This window comes from Phalacrocorax aristotelis, chromosome 10 (genome assembly GCF_949628215.1).
Source record: "Phalacrocorax aristotelis chromosome 10, bGulAri2.1, whole genome shotgun sequence".
NCBI lineage: Eukaryota > Metazoa > Chordata > Aves > Suliformes > Phalacrocoracidae > Phalacrocorax > Phalacrocorax aristotelis.
In genome coordinates, this window is record NC_134285.1 from 21,024,773 (window position 1) to 21,037,903 (window position 13,131).

A 13,131-nucleotide genomic window follows, 5' to 3' on the forward strand; every position below is an offset into this window, starting at 1 on the left:
CATACACTGAAGGACTTGCTTTCATATGACAGAGGATCTATTTTGGCCTGTCACATAAAAATCATCAGATATCTTAGAAATTCTCAACTACAAGCTAGGTAAAAGTGGGTTCAGGAAATTTTAATGCAATATTGTCCTTGGAATAGCAGGTTCAGATTTTGGAGAGATCACATGGGCATGTGCTGTCCACTCAGCTCTGCCTCCAGCTTGTTTCAATACCTTGCTCTCCAGGGGTGCAGAGTCTCCTAGAAGGAAATCCGGTAAAATATTTCCTTTTCCAAACTTCTCACTTGATGAGCTAGTCTGGTTGTCAATTCAAATAACCCAGAACAAAAAGAAAAAATCTGAATATCTGAACAAGGATGGCTTCCCTTAGATAGAATGGTTCTGGTGCCCTCTCAGTTTTCAGAGGTAAGACAACCTTAGTTATTTGCTTTTAGGGGGATATCTGTCTTCCTGGTACATTTCCAGAAGGACCGCAATTGCAGTTAAATCCTCCTTTGCTCCAAAATCTCTACATGAAAACTCTCTTTTTCTTGTGACCTCTTTCTCATATGTAAATTCTTTTTTAGGTGAAACCAGCTCTGATCTGAAATCTATTTACATTTTTCAACAGATCTCATATCCTTTGCCACACCTGGAGAGAGACTTTCCTAGTCTTTCAGGCCTATCTTGGCCAATCCAGATTTAACCCTTACACCCAAGAAATAGAAGAGTAAGCTTGTTGAACAACCTACAATTGAACAGGCAGGAGCTATTTGTGAAAGAAAAACAGATGGATGAAAGAAAAGGATACTGGATGACTAGGTAACGTCAAAGCCTCAGTACTACTGAGCAGTTCACAGTTACAGAAATGGCTTTTTGAACACATCCTACATTTACTGATTTGTGTTCACTAACAAACAGAAGTTTGTTTTCTCAGATGCTCAATAAACTTATTAGTCTTCTCAAAGCACAAGAATTAAATTATGTCTCCATTGGGCTTGAAATTTCACCTATATGTGCAATAAATTTAAATGGGTAATCATGTAGAAGTGCCTTTCATGCAAGGGTTGCTATAACTTCAGGTGCAGCTTTAAAAGAGAAACAAAAGAACAAGGCCAATTTCTAAAAAATCTGGGAATGTGTATGAGAAAATAGAACTGAACCCTGTCAAATCATAGAATGGTTTGGATTGGAAGGGACCTTAAAGTTCACCAAATTCCAACCCCCCTTGTCATCAGGGCTGAGGAGAGCTGATCCTGAGACATGCAAAATACACCAGTTTAAGATATCATTTAGTCCAGTTCAGGGAGACGGAAGTCTCAAGGTTGTTCAATACATATCTAGTTATAAAACAATTAATACATGCCCTAATATGTAAAATTAAAAATACCCATCATAATGATAAATAATCCTCATACTTTCATTTCTTCTACTAATTAAAATACTATCCTATGAGATTTCTATGGCTAAAAACACTGAACCTGAGGAACAAAGATTACAATGCGATGTGGGCAATTAATCTAAGAAAAATGTGGTGAATAGAATTTAAAATGCTGCCTCCCAGCTCACTATGATAATCGGTTTAGAACACTATCTACCGAATTATCGCAATTCCCATACTTTATCAGAAGTTATGTGATACAGCAGATCACTGAAAATGGCTGAGACAATATAGGGAACAATGAATTTGAGGTTCTCCTTTCACTCCAAAATATTTGAATGAAGTTATTACCACCACAGTCTTGAATCCTTTGGCCTTCCCTAAATAATTTCTTAATTCCTTCCTGATTTCTCAAATTAGCACTTGACCGAGACAAGAATCTAGACTGCATTTTCTTTAAGGAATTTACAAGATGGTGAGAGTGGGATGTTGAGAAGGAAAAAGAACAAAACAACATCAACAACATAAATATCTCTTGGACATCCCTTATGACATCTAACAAACTTTCCTCCCTTTAAACCTTTGACAGGCTGCAATAGCAAGCGATATGCTTGGATGAAATCCTCTGTGAATGTATAGAGCAAACTGCAGAGGAGTGAAATATTGAGTTTTGGTCTGCAAAGTTGCTAAGTCTGAAAGATCTAAAGGTGTAAATATGGATTACTGTACAATACCAGCACGTAAACGTCTGACCTCTCATCAATACCTTCCTCCCTCCACTCATGCTGTCTGCTACTTCTGCAAGCATGTCAAATGCTGTCAGGACTTGAGGCCTCTTAAAATCATGGTGTACAGATCTGTTGTTTAGCTAATCCTGTCATTATTTGTAACTTGTCACATTAATAAGCCATTATCATATTTCTTGGCATTCTGAAGACACTTTTCCTAACCAGGTTACTCTTCAGAACTTCTTTCTTACCTCAGTAAATTCTGTGCATCTATGCACAGAACCTCATGTATCTTTTCCCTTTTCCCTCCTTTTGTTTCTCATCTATCATTAGCTCTGTTGCTTACCAGGAATACGACCGGTGTTAGTATAAGTCCGCAACTTTTACAAAATAAAACAACCTCCTTGAATCTTTCCAGTTCACCAGCTTCCTCTTACTTCATGACTTTTCCTTTACTTATGTCACTTAATTTCCATTTCCTTGCACAACTATATGCCTCTGCATAGAAATCTGAACTGCAGTTTGTATGAAAACGTAAAGGCTATGTCCTGTAACTTACTGCTAGTGGTTTCCTCAAATGAATACACCACTGCTAGGTTTACATCTCTGTAGACAACTCACCTAGCTTACTGTTCAGAACAGCCCTCCTACTTTTCAAAATCCTCCCTACCTACTACTATCATTCCTACTGACTTTTTAGAATCTAATCCTTTGTATCCCTTACATTCCCTTCCCAGATTAAATTCACAGTAAGGAAGACGTTAAACATAATTAATTATAGATTTACTACACCACATTGGCTATTTCTAGAGATAGACTAATATGGGGATAAACAGGAGAAAAGTATGGCTGTAGTTCATGGTGTTATGGAACATAAGACCACAGATGATTATAAGTTTTGATACTGAACCCCTTTCAATAGTCCCATATATCTGGTACTACAAGCACTGCAGGCATTTGTAGGAGCTGGTGGTCCCCAGGACACTACCGTCTGTTAAAAATTCACACATGATGGGTCCTAATCCTAAACTAAAGAGAAGTAACATATGAAGGCTTACTTATATCTATCTGAAAAGAAGACCATGTTGCTCTCCGCAGCTCTTCAGATATATTCTTTCTGCTTTTCTATAATGCTAATTTTTGCATCGATCTATATGGAGGTTGCAAGAAATGGGAAGATGATGGAATACAGGTGCAGAGCTGGGAATGTACAAGACAACTGTGTTTTCATATTCTCTAATGTGAAAGGTATCTTGAGGATAAAGAACATATAGATCTGTGTGTACAGTCTTTCTTTCAGACTTATTATGGCTTAATTTCAGTATTCTTTAAATATCTTCCCTTTTCATTTATTCCTACATCACTTACCAGGTAAAAGATGATGTTTTTGTCCTAACATAAACCCACATCCTCAAACAGGGAAAATATTGAGTGCTTGAAAAGCAGTATCTTTAATTGCTTTTAGAGAATGACTGTCATTGTAATAAGTGGCTAATTAGTTTGGTAACGTGACTAAAACAAGTACTCATTTAATTTGAAACTTCTATATAACGCATAAACCAATTGAAGAATATTCTTGAATTTACTAACATTGTTGGAGAACTGGGAAGCAGCGGCACTTACAGACTATTACTTCATAACACTCACGCAATACCCCTGTTATATACTCCTATTAAAAATGGGTCAGTATTGCAATATTTTTCTTGAGTTCCACAGAGGCAGTCTTTTTCTAACAAAGAAAGCATGAATTTGCCTTAATTACACAGTTCAGAGATGTGGAAAAAATGGCAGCTGAAGCCCTTCCCATCCCATGCTATTATCTTCCTCTTTACAGAAACTGAATACCTACCTTACCATGGTTATTTTCTTAAGTCACAAAAAAACCTAGACATTAATTTGTATTGCCACAAGCTTGCCCACTTGGAGACTTTCCTCTGGAAAGTTAGAAACTACTGATTCAATGAGGATTGTGGTTTTTAGTAATAAAGCCAGTGAGTTCATATCACACTCTAAGTAGCACAATATATTCAGCATTTCTAAATCTAGATTTTATAAAACATCTAACAATCTTCAACAGGAGGTTAATTAGTTCTGCATGAGAGGTTATGTTCAAGCATACTTAGGGACTCTGCTGCTCAAGTATACTTAGGTAGTCAGCTAAGAAGCAAAATAAAACACTACAAATTAGAAGGCTCCTCCTCTAACAGAGGACACATTAAGTACGAAGAGACTTTATTTTTTTAATTAATGGTGCAACCACTTTTGGTATATAAAATGCAGTTAAATATATTCACAGCTATTATTATCATAGCTAATAATGATGTAAGCATCTTTAACCAAACCTCGCTTTGTTTCAGCAGCTAGCTGTGAGAAATATATTAGTATATATTTTTCTCACTTTAGAAACAATTATTTTCACTACTTTTGAATGATCTTTTTGAAGCTAAGCTCCACATTAATATCTGTACCTACAGGGAAAATAACCCATAATTTTCAAAAGCAATAAAAACACAGGCTAATACTTGCTCAGGAAACCCCTGAACTCTCATTTTCAAAGCCACATCATACCTTGTTATTAAGGCCCAGTACTTTTTTTTAAAACATAGTCTCGCCTTTGAAAAATTCATTTGAAATGCTCTATTCTAAACGCAAGTTCAATCCAAATAAATAGCCTTTCTTTGTAATGAAAAAAGACACACACAGAGACTCTCAATCACATAAGAACTGCTTTTGTGCATAATAGCAGTGGGGCCTGGCTGTTACTATTTAGATTAATTCTGAATATTCCTCTCTGAGATATCAATTCCAATTTCAATAAAGGGTCATCATGAAGTGTCAAGTAATTCACACATAAGATCTGTCTTAAAACCCATGTACAGATTTCAAATATGTAATTTTTTTCTGTTTGTATCTCATTCCTTTGAGCCGCTGTCTAATTCTAGGTTACTGCTGTGCTACACTTATGCTTCAGTTTTGCTATATGCACTATATTTTGTAATTTTTGTAAAATTAAAAGTTTCTTTCATATTCAAACAGTAACACTAAAAAAAGCTCCAACAGCACATTAAAAAAAAATAAAATTGAGTCTTTCTGACTTCTGATCCTCCAGTCAGACAGTGAATCCATCCATTTGTATGTTGTAATAAATTAAATCCCATTCTATCCAATTATAAGATTGGCACTATATTTGCACATGTTACCCATAGTTGTGTGATGCTTGCAAGGGAGAGAATCTGTGAACACTAAAACCTCCATGGATGAATCAAACATACCAGAAGTGATGAAACGATGCAAGTATAATTTTAAGACAAATTCTAATTTCAGCAGGATTAAAATTACTGTATACACACAATTTCCTTTTCAAACTTGAAATCCAGATTAAAATTTTCTCAAAATCTCTCCTCAGAATTATCAGGATCTGTCTGAAAGCATTATGGCTTTTCTCATGCCCACAGTGTGCTACCAAGAGTAGTTGTAATTTACGTAAAGAACTAGCTGCTTTCAGTTTGCTTACCAGCATGCTTAATAGATATCCTTTAGAGAAGACAGACCTAGAGATAGGAGTCTTATTTATACTAAGCATCTTTCTCTTTTCTTACAATGTTTTTTACATATTCTCTCCTCTGCACACAAGCTTTCATAGTTGCAAAGTCTGCAGACGCTCAGATGAGATTAGAATACAGTTTATCTTTTAAAAACAAAATACCTAAACCTTTTGGCAGCCTGTTGTGTTATGTAGTTTTGCCTCTGAGCAGGAGTGATGAGAAATGTAAAGCGCAGCTCCATGAAGTAGTTGCAACACAGCTGATTCGACCCAAGCACTCAAGTGATCCACAGTATAACACGTTGCCAGTAAGGTGCTTAAGCTCCTTAAAAATACTTATAAGGACACTTGCAGTTTATTCTAATTCTGTTTTGGGTGCTAGCCTGGTGTTATCAAGATTGGACATATCAATAAGGTAGTGTCACTTTAGCCAATTTTGGAGCTTTTTATGTGTATCATGTTCTGTGTTTAGAAGCTGACTGAAAGCAGAGTGGCTCAACATTTCTAGGTAGGTAATAAGTAAACACATCTACCTGTGGTTCATGTAGAGCAACAGTGTAGAATAGTCAAATACTAGAAATGCTAATAATAATTTGAAACTGAACCAGTTTTCAAAAATTACATAGTGATAGCTTAGAAATACTAGATCTCCACGTAGTGCTTGTCCTAATTTTAGTGGTTTCCCTATTTTACAAAGTTTTCTTTTTCTTCTACGTGACAGATCTATCTAACTAGGAGAAAATGCTGATAAATTCACAAACTCCAAACAAAGAATTTTTTTTCCCTGTAATTCTAGTTGGACTAGAATCATATGCAATTTTAATGATAGCAGACAAAAGGCTTGAAGAGAAACATATCTTAATTAAAGATTATGTTATGGATGATATTGTAGATAATATCTACAATTATATATACACACAGTATTTATTAGACTAATTAGATCAATTATACCTTAATTACCTGAGTAATAATCATTAGTCCTTGGGCATTATGCTCTGAATTGTAACCACCTATTTATTTCAAGATTACTGTGGGAATTGTCATCATGGAAACAATTGCTGACACCAGAGTTGATCAGATCTCCTTGGGAAATCCCACAGACCATTTAGCTTTCCTGAAACATCTTTACTTATTCCATGTTAATGAAATTATGATGCTAGAAAAATGTACTAAATCTTGTATGTTTGGGATAAGACTGGCATTTAAAAAAAAAAAATCGACCACTTCAAAGACAGACAATAGATGAACTATGTCACTATGAATTTTGGGAATCTTAACAGTACCATGGATTCCAGAAAACATGACCATTAAAAACAATAACTTTTTATACGGCTTTTTCCTACACAATCAGTGTACATGGACCAAGACTAAGTTATTGTCTTGACCTTTACTATGACTTTTTTGTTGGTTCTGATAAAGAAACCTGCAGAAAGGGAATGGCCAAGAGGGTTCTGACACTAAAAATGGATGTGTTCTCTATAGACAACACATTATTTGACAAAAAATTAAGAGGTTCATACTGACTGCTTGTCCTCAACTGTGAATTCCTTAATTTACAACTTGGAATGTTTCCACTGAAAGCACAGCTAACCTAACATGCTGTAATTTTTAATTCTTCTGTAATTCACAGAGGCAGATGTGAAAAAAGCATGCCTGAAGAATTTCTCTCCTTCAGGCAAAAGACCCTACTAAGCCTTACGGGCAGCATTTAGATTTCTATGTATCAAGCAATTGCCTCTGCCACTTGAATAAAAACAAAAAATAAAACTTCTTACTGCATTAGTAAGAGTCTGAAAGTGAAAATTGTTCAGGAAACATCATTATCAATATAAAATCCAGTTGTTTAAAGAACTGGGAGTAACCTATGAGCTTATGTGTGTCTTCCAGACATCCTCTTTTTTCCTTCTAAAATAATGCTTCCTGATATTCCCCATCCTATGTGTTTTTGTATGAAAAATGTATATACTCCAGAGAAACGTACTAATGAAGAAAATAATGACACTGTAGCAGTGATCATATGTTGATTGCCTTTCAAGAACCTAACAGTAACAACTAAAAACAGTAAGAATTCTGAGTCTGAGCTTGCCTTTGAATCTGTTCATAAGCATTATCATTTACTTTCACTGATGATAAGTGAAAGCTGTAAGAACACAGCAACTTCAAGCTAAAATGTATTGAAAAATTAAGTTATTAACAGTTACCCTGTCATGAATGAGATGGTACAACTTCTGCACATTTTCCCTAGGAAAAACCTAACTTAAACTTCATGCTGACTCAATGTAGTTTCCATGAGGATAGGGAACAGGGAGACATAAGAATTCTGTAAACCCTGAAATTAGAACCCTTTTGCTACAGCCAATTTTAACCATGGAAGGAGTAAAAAAAAATAAAAAGCAGACTCACTGAACAGATAAAAGCTTTTCCCTCTTCTCCTTCCAAGACACATCTATTTGATAATGTATCATGTCTTGACACTGAAATTCTGAATAATTTTTGAATATTTGAATAAATATATCCATTCCTGACATTTTTAACGGACAGCTACAATGCTTAACCAGAGTTTTAACTAGCTGAGTTCTAAAGCAGTCCTAATGCACATGACAACTTCAAGTTAATGTCACTGAGAAATTAAAAACAATTTTAAAAGAACACTGTAACAAGAGAGGAGCATCTTTGGGGTTTTGTTTGTTCATCTGTGGTTATAAAAGGGATTGTTAAATGTGAAAACCAATGTAAACATGCATCTCTTGCTATTGCAGACTAGCGAAACCTGCCAAAATTAGTTCATAAAAAATGGCAAAATTTACAACATTTACGTGCACTCCTGGCTCATAAACCTAAACATCCAAGATCAAATGACAATTATAAGGGATAAGCATTCTTTTTCTAAATACCCCTTGAACATGTCAAGAAGTCTTACCTTATTCTTCCATAGGTCCCTGAATTCCAGTGAGATGCTTAAAAATTAAGGTAGATTTTTCAACTCAGATCAGTATATTATTTCTCATCTTGGATATGAATATGAATATGATGGTTTGCATTTCCATAGCATCTTGTGTGGGAAGATTTCAGAGCATTTTGTAACTAAAAATATAACTATATAACTACAAAATCATTTTTAAAACGTTGCAGTAAGGTAGACTGAGAAAATTAAGACATAAGAGAAAATATTTGTATAAGTGCCAACTAATTCCAATTGCTTAACCTGAGAGACACAGAATATCCTTCCCTAACACAATGAATAACCACAAAATCATTAAATTAATATTAGCTCTCTTGTACATGTCTCATTAAGCACATTAAAAAATGAAAATATGCCAGAATGACACACACAGCTGGAATTCACTTTTGTTAAGGACTAAATCTTATCGCACAGCAGCCACTTTAGAAGTATTCTTGACAGCTGCCGTGGCTAGAAGGGATGTTCACTATCTATTGAAAAACTGGAGCTGAAAAACCATAGAGATCAAAGTCTGAGGTCACTGATTTTGACAGTTTCTCAAAACAAAATTACACATTTAGCACAATGTCTGCCTAAGCAATCTCTCATATACAGTCCTGGCCAGTAGTTGCTGCACTCACATCACCTTTTCACTGACCTCACACAACACTCCGTGCAGTTCTATAATGAGCAGCGTTCAGAGAATTTATCTGGCTGAAAAAATCACAGAAAGAAAGAAAAACGTTATGTTTCAAGGGGATTTGCTGTACAATTTGACCATGCTACAGAGGAAAAGGCTACTAATAGCACTCTGGCCCCACTCTTCAGATTCAAACCAAAGAATTCATTCCGGACTTTGTCAGCTCTAAGGCTGCCAGACTCTTTCTTTGTGCTGCAAGTGGAATAACTAAGGGAAGTTGAGGCAAAATATTCCAATTCTCTTCCATAATATATGTATGGCAAGAACAAATAAAGGTAGACCTATATCCTATACCCTCTCTGCACTAGTGAACAGAGAATGTACAAAAATTTCACAACCTCTTCTACCTGATGTCAAACTAGAGGAAGGTGAGTTACAGCTCCTGAACCCTCACTCGTAACAATCAGAAAATAAAATCCCTTTGCTTGATTTCAGGAACAAATGTATCATTTTCCATTTTTTAATATGTGAAAATAAATTCAACAGCACAGATCCCTGACTTGTTCATTTCATTAGTTATGAATGCTGAACCAAATCACAAACAATAGGAAATACACAAAAATATATTCAGTACTAAATATTTATACAGAATGTGCTGGTTTTTGCTGGGATAGAGTTAATTTTCTTCATAGTAGCTGGCACGGGGTGAAGTTCCAGATTTGTGCTGGGAACAGTTTTGGTAACACAGGGATGTTTTTGTTCCTGCTGAGCAGTGCTGACACAGAGTCAAGGCCTTTTCTGCCTCTCACCCCATCCTTGAGTAGGCTGGGGGTGCACAAGAAGCTGGGAGGGGACACGGCTGGGACAGCTGACCCCAGCTGACTCAAGGGATATCCCACACCATATGACGTCATTCTTAGCATATAGAGCTGGGGGAAGAAGGAAGCGGGGGACGTTCGGAGTGATGGCGTTTGTCTGCTCAAGTAACCGTTATGCGTGATGCAGCCCTGCTTTCCTGGAGATGGCTGAACATCTGCCTGACGATGGGAAGGACTGAATGAATTCCTTGTTGTGCTTTGCTTGCTTTTGCTTTACTTATTAAACTGTCTTTATCTCAACCCACTAGTTTTCTCATTTTTACTCTTCTGATTCTCTCCCCCATCCCTCCAGGGAGGAGTGGGTGAGTGGCTGTGTGGTACTTAGTTGCCAGCTGGGATTAAAGCACAACATAGAATAATATAGAATGACATTAAAATTCTTTTTAATATTTAACTGGAGAAATGCTTTAGGTTATTAACATGCATATTCATCTTTCATGTTGCTGGAGCTTCTAGCTTGCTATGTACCTAACATTACTACACTGCAGAAAAGAGAAGGACTTGCAAAAGTATCTCAGTTCTTCAGTGAGCCATAAAGTACACAAAGCCTTCATTGTTGGAATGAACTAAAGAACCATGTGCTTGTAGTTTCCATAGCAAATGAAAAACTGGAAGTTAAATTCTCAAGTCAGGACTTTCAAAATCACAGCTTGAAAGGGAACACAGCAGTCATGGACTTACCAGGTAAAAAGGAAGAAGAGGCTGAGAATGCTACATCACTCCACTACCTCACTCCATTACCTCACTCCACTCAGTAGCAGCACCTGGCACAATACCAATTCTTTTTCACATGACAAGAAAGTATATCACTTTGCAGTCCCTATTAATATTAATTTGTTGGGTACTAAAGAAGCCAGAGAAGACCCTCTGTGCCAACCTACTTTGAGTATTGTTATCAGTTTGCTAATTATACCTGCAATACCTTCTGATAGGAAAATTTAAATTGTAGATACACAGGCAGAAAAAAAAAATTAGGTCATTTTGCATCTTGGGATACAAACTAATCCTGAAAAATACTGAAGCTTAACTTCTAATGAGTTAATTTCTCCTAAGTCCTTTTCCCTAGTCAATACATCAGTCATCATGAAGAATGTGGTATTTTGGTATCCCATCAAGTTCACAATAATGAACACCCGGGAGCTACTGTTTATCTGTTTCCATACATCAAGCGCAGAAATGTTTTTTTTTAATATTCAGATAAAAAGCAGCCAGGATTTGCAAGAAAAAAAATCCCTGCTTTTTGCGTTAACAGACAAAACGCTGACATAAGTACACTAGCTACTTTGTTTGCCTTGTTACCACTCACCACTGATCCTATGGAAGTTTGAAAGAAGCTAATGTTGATGGATTACTTTTAATATCAATATTCCTGTGCATGCTTCACTGAAAAAAAAAAAGTCTTTCACACAGAAATATTTATACTGAAAAATACATTGGAAATAAAAGGCAACACAAAATATAATCCAAATGAAGTATTAATGGTGAAATGATGATGATGTTACGGTCTTATGCATTAATGCTATGTCATACTGCTTACACCAGTCAATGCAAGTTCATGCTCCTTTGAAACTCTCAATATTTTTATGACTAATACACAAATTATGGTCAACTTTAATTATGATTCTAAGCCTTCATCTTTTTCATATTGTAATGAAACTGGAAATACAAAACCATGAAACGTCCACTTTGTCTAGTGATATTTTCCATTTGCTATCACCCCTGATAATCCCATCTTCACTTTCTATACTGCAAGCAGTGGAACAATTCATTAACTGCTCATTCCCAAAGTAGCAATTTGACTAACTATAGATCCTTTCTTCTCACATTAAAATAATTTAAGGTAGTCTAAATTTCACTATATGTTCCCAATTCAAAATCCACCTGGTACTGATTATGGGAACATATTAAAAAAAAAAAAAAAAAAAAAGAAAGAGATATTTTAATCTTTGTTTGGAAGAAGCAAAAATCTATTTTCTAGATTTCATAATCCTACCTTTTTCAAGAGAAAATCGCTCTGAGGAAGTGAATCTATCTTCCAGAACATCCATAGATCCTTGGTGCTCCAGATCATAACTTGAATAACTGCTCTTTAAATATTTCTCTCTCTAATTTTACCTCTTCTAAGTGGGACAATATACCTTCCTCATGGAGTATTCCTGACTCTATTCCTGAATGAGATCCATTCTTATTCCCTAACTTGATCTCTCAAAATATTTTTTAGGATGTTGTGTACAGCAGTATGACTAGCATATGCCTACTACCGGACTGTGCAGAGCAACTGAAAATGTTAAACTTCACAGATGACTGCTACAATGCAGTCACTTTTATGAAGACAAGGCTTGTTCACCTGCTGAAGTTGTGCTTTTGAGATGCGAATGACAGGGGGGAACTTGTTGCCACAGGGAATGACAGGAAGCTGCCTACGACCAGTTGAGCGGGAGGAAGAGGAGTGGCTCTCAGCTGACTGACTCCTTGGTAAACCAGCCTCTTTCAGAGGGTCCGAGTGGATGGATAGATAGGCTATAGGGCTCATGGTGCGGAGAATGGGACTTGAAATTCTTGGAGTGGAGAAATGCAGCATATGAGATGAGTTGAGCTGTGAGAACAACATGGCAGGGAAGAAAAGATTTTAAAATCAATGGTTTAAGAGTTCTTGTTTATTTTCCGCCTATATGCATTTTCTTAGGAGACCATATTCACAACTCCCTCACAGGCTAAAAGCTGAAAATTTAAGAGGTATCTTAAGTCTAATCTTCACATTTTCCATCAATTTTCAAAAACTCAGTATCAAAATCAAAAGTGAGCATCCTTCTTCTAGCTGGCTCCTACCTTCAGTCAGTCAGTCAGTAACAATCTAGGGCAAATTTAATAAACTCACACAGTCTGTTCCAAGGACATTGCATACTCAAACTAGTTGATTGTTGACTGGTCCTTGCAAGTGCCTAGCACAACCATGCAACAACATTGTTTTCTGAGATGACTATATTTTTAGCATATAGACCCGCTGCAGGCTTTGCGAACGTGACTGTACAAT

At 36.2% G+C, this 13,131-nt stretch overlaps 1 protein-coding gene across 3 annotated transcripts in view; it reads right to left on the reverse strand.

The window, feature by feature from the left end:
- TTBK2 (tau tubulin kinase 2) overlaps window positions 1–13,131 on the reverse strand; it is a 99,406-nt gene that overhangs the window by 7,020 nt on the left and 79,255 nt on the right. For 2 of the 3 annotated variants that reach the window (XM_075105683.1, XM_075105685.1), the window contains exon 14: window positions 12,445–12,693. The exons of the other annotated variant lie outside the window; for it this stretch is intronic. In XM_075105683.1, the coding sequence (XP_074961784.1) occupies window positions 12,445–12,693 (249 nt within the window). The remainder of the gene's footprint in view (window positions 1–12,444; window positions 12,694–13,131) is intronic. 3 annotated transcript variants of the gene reach the window in all.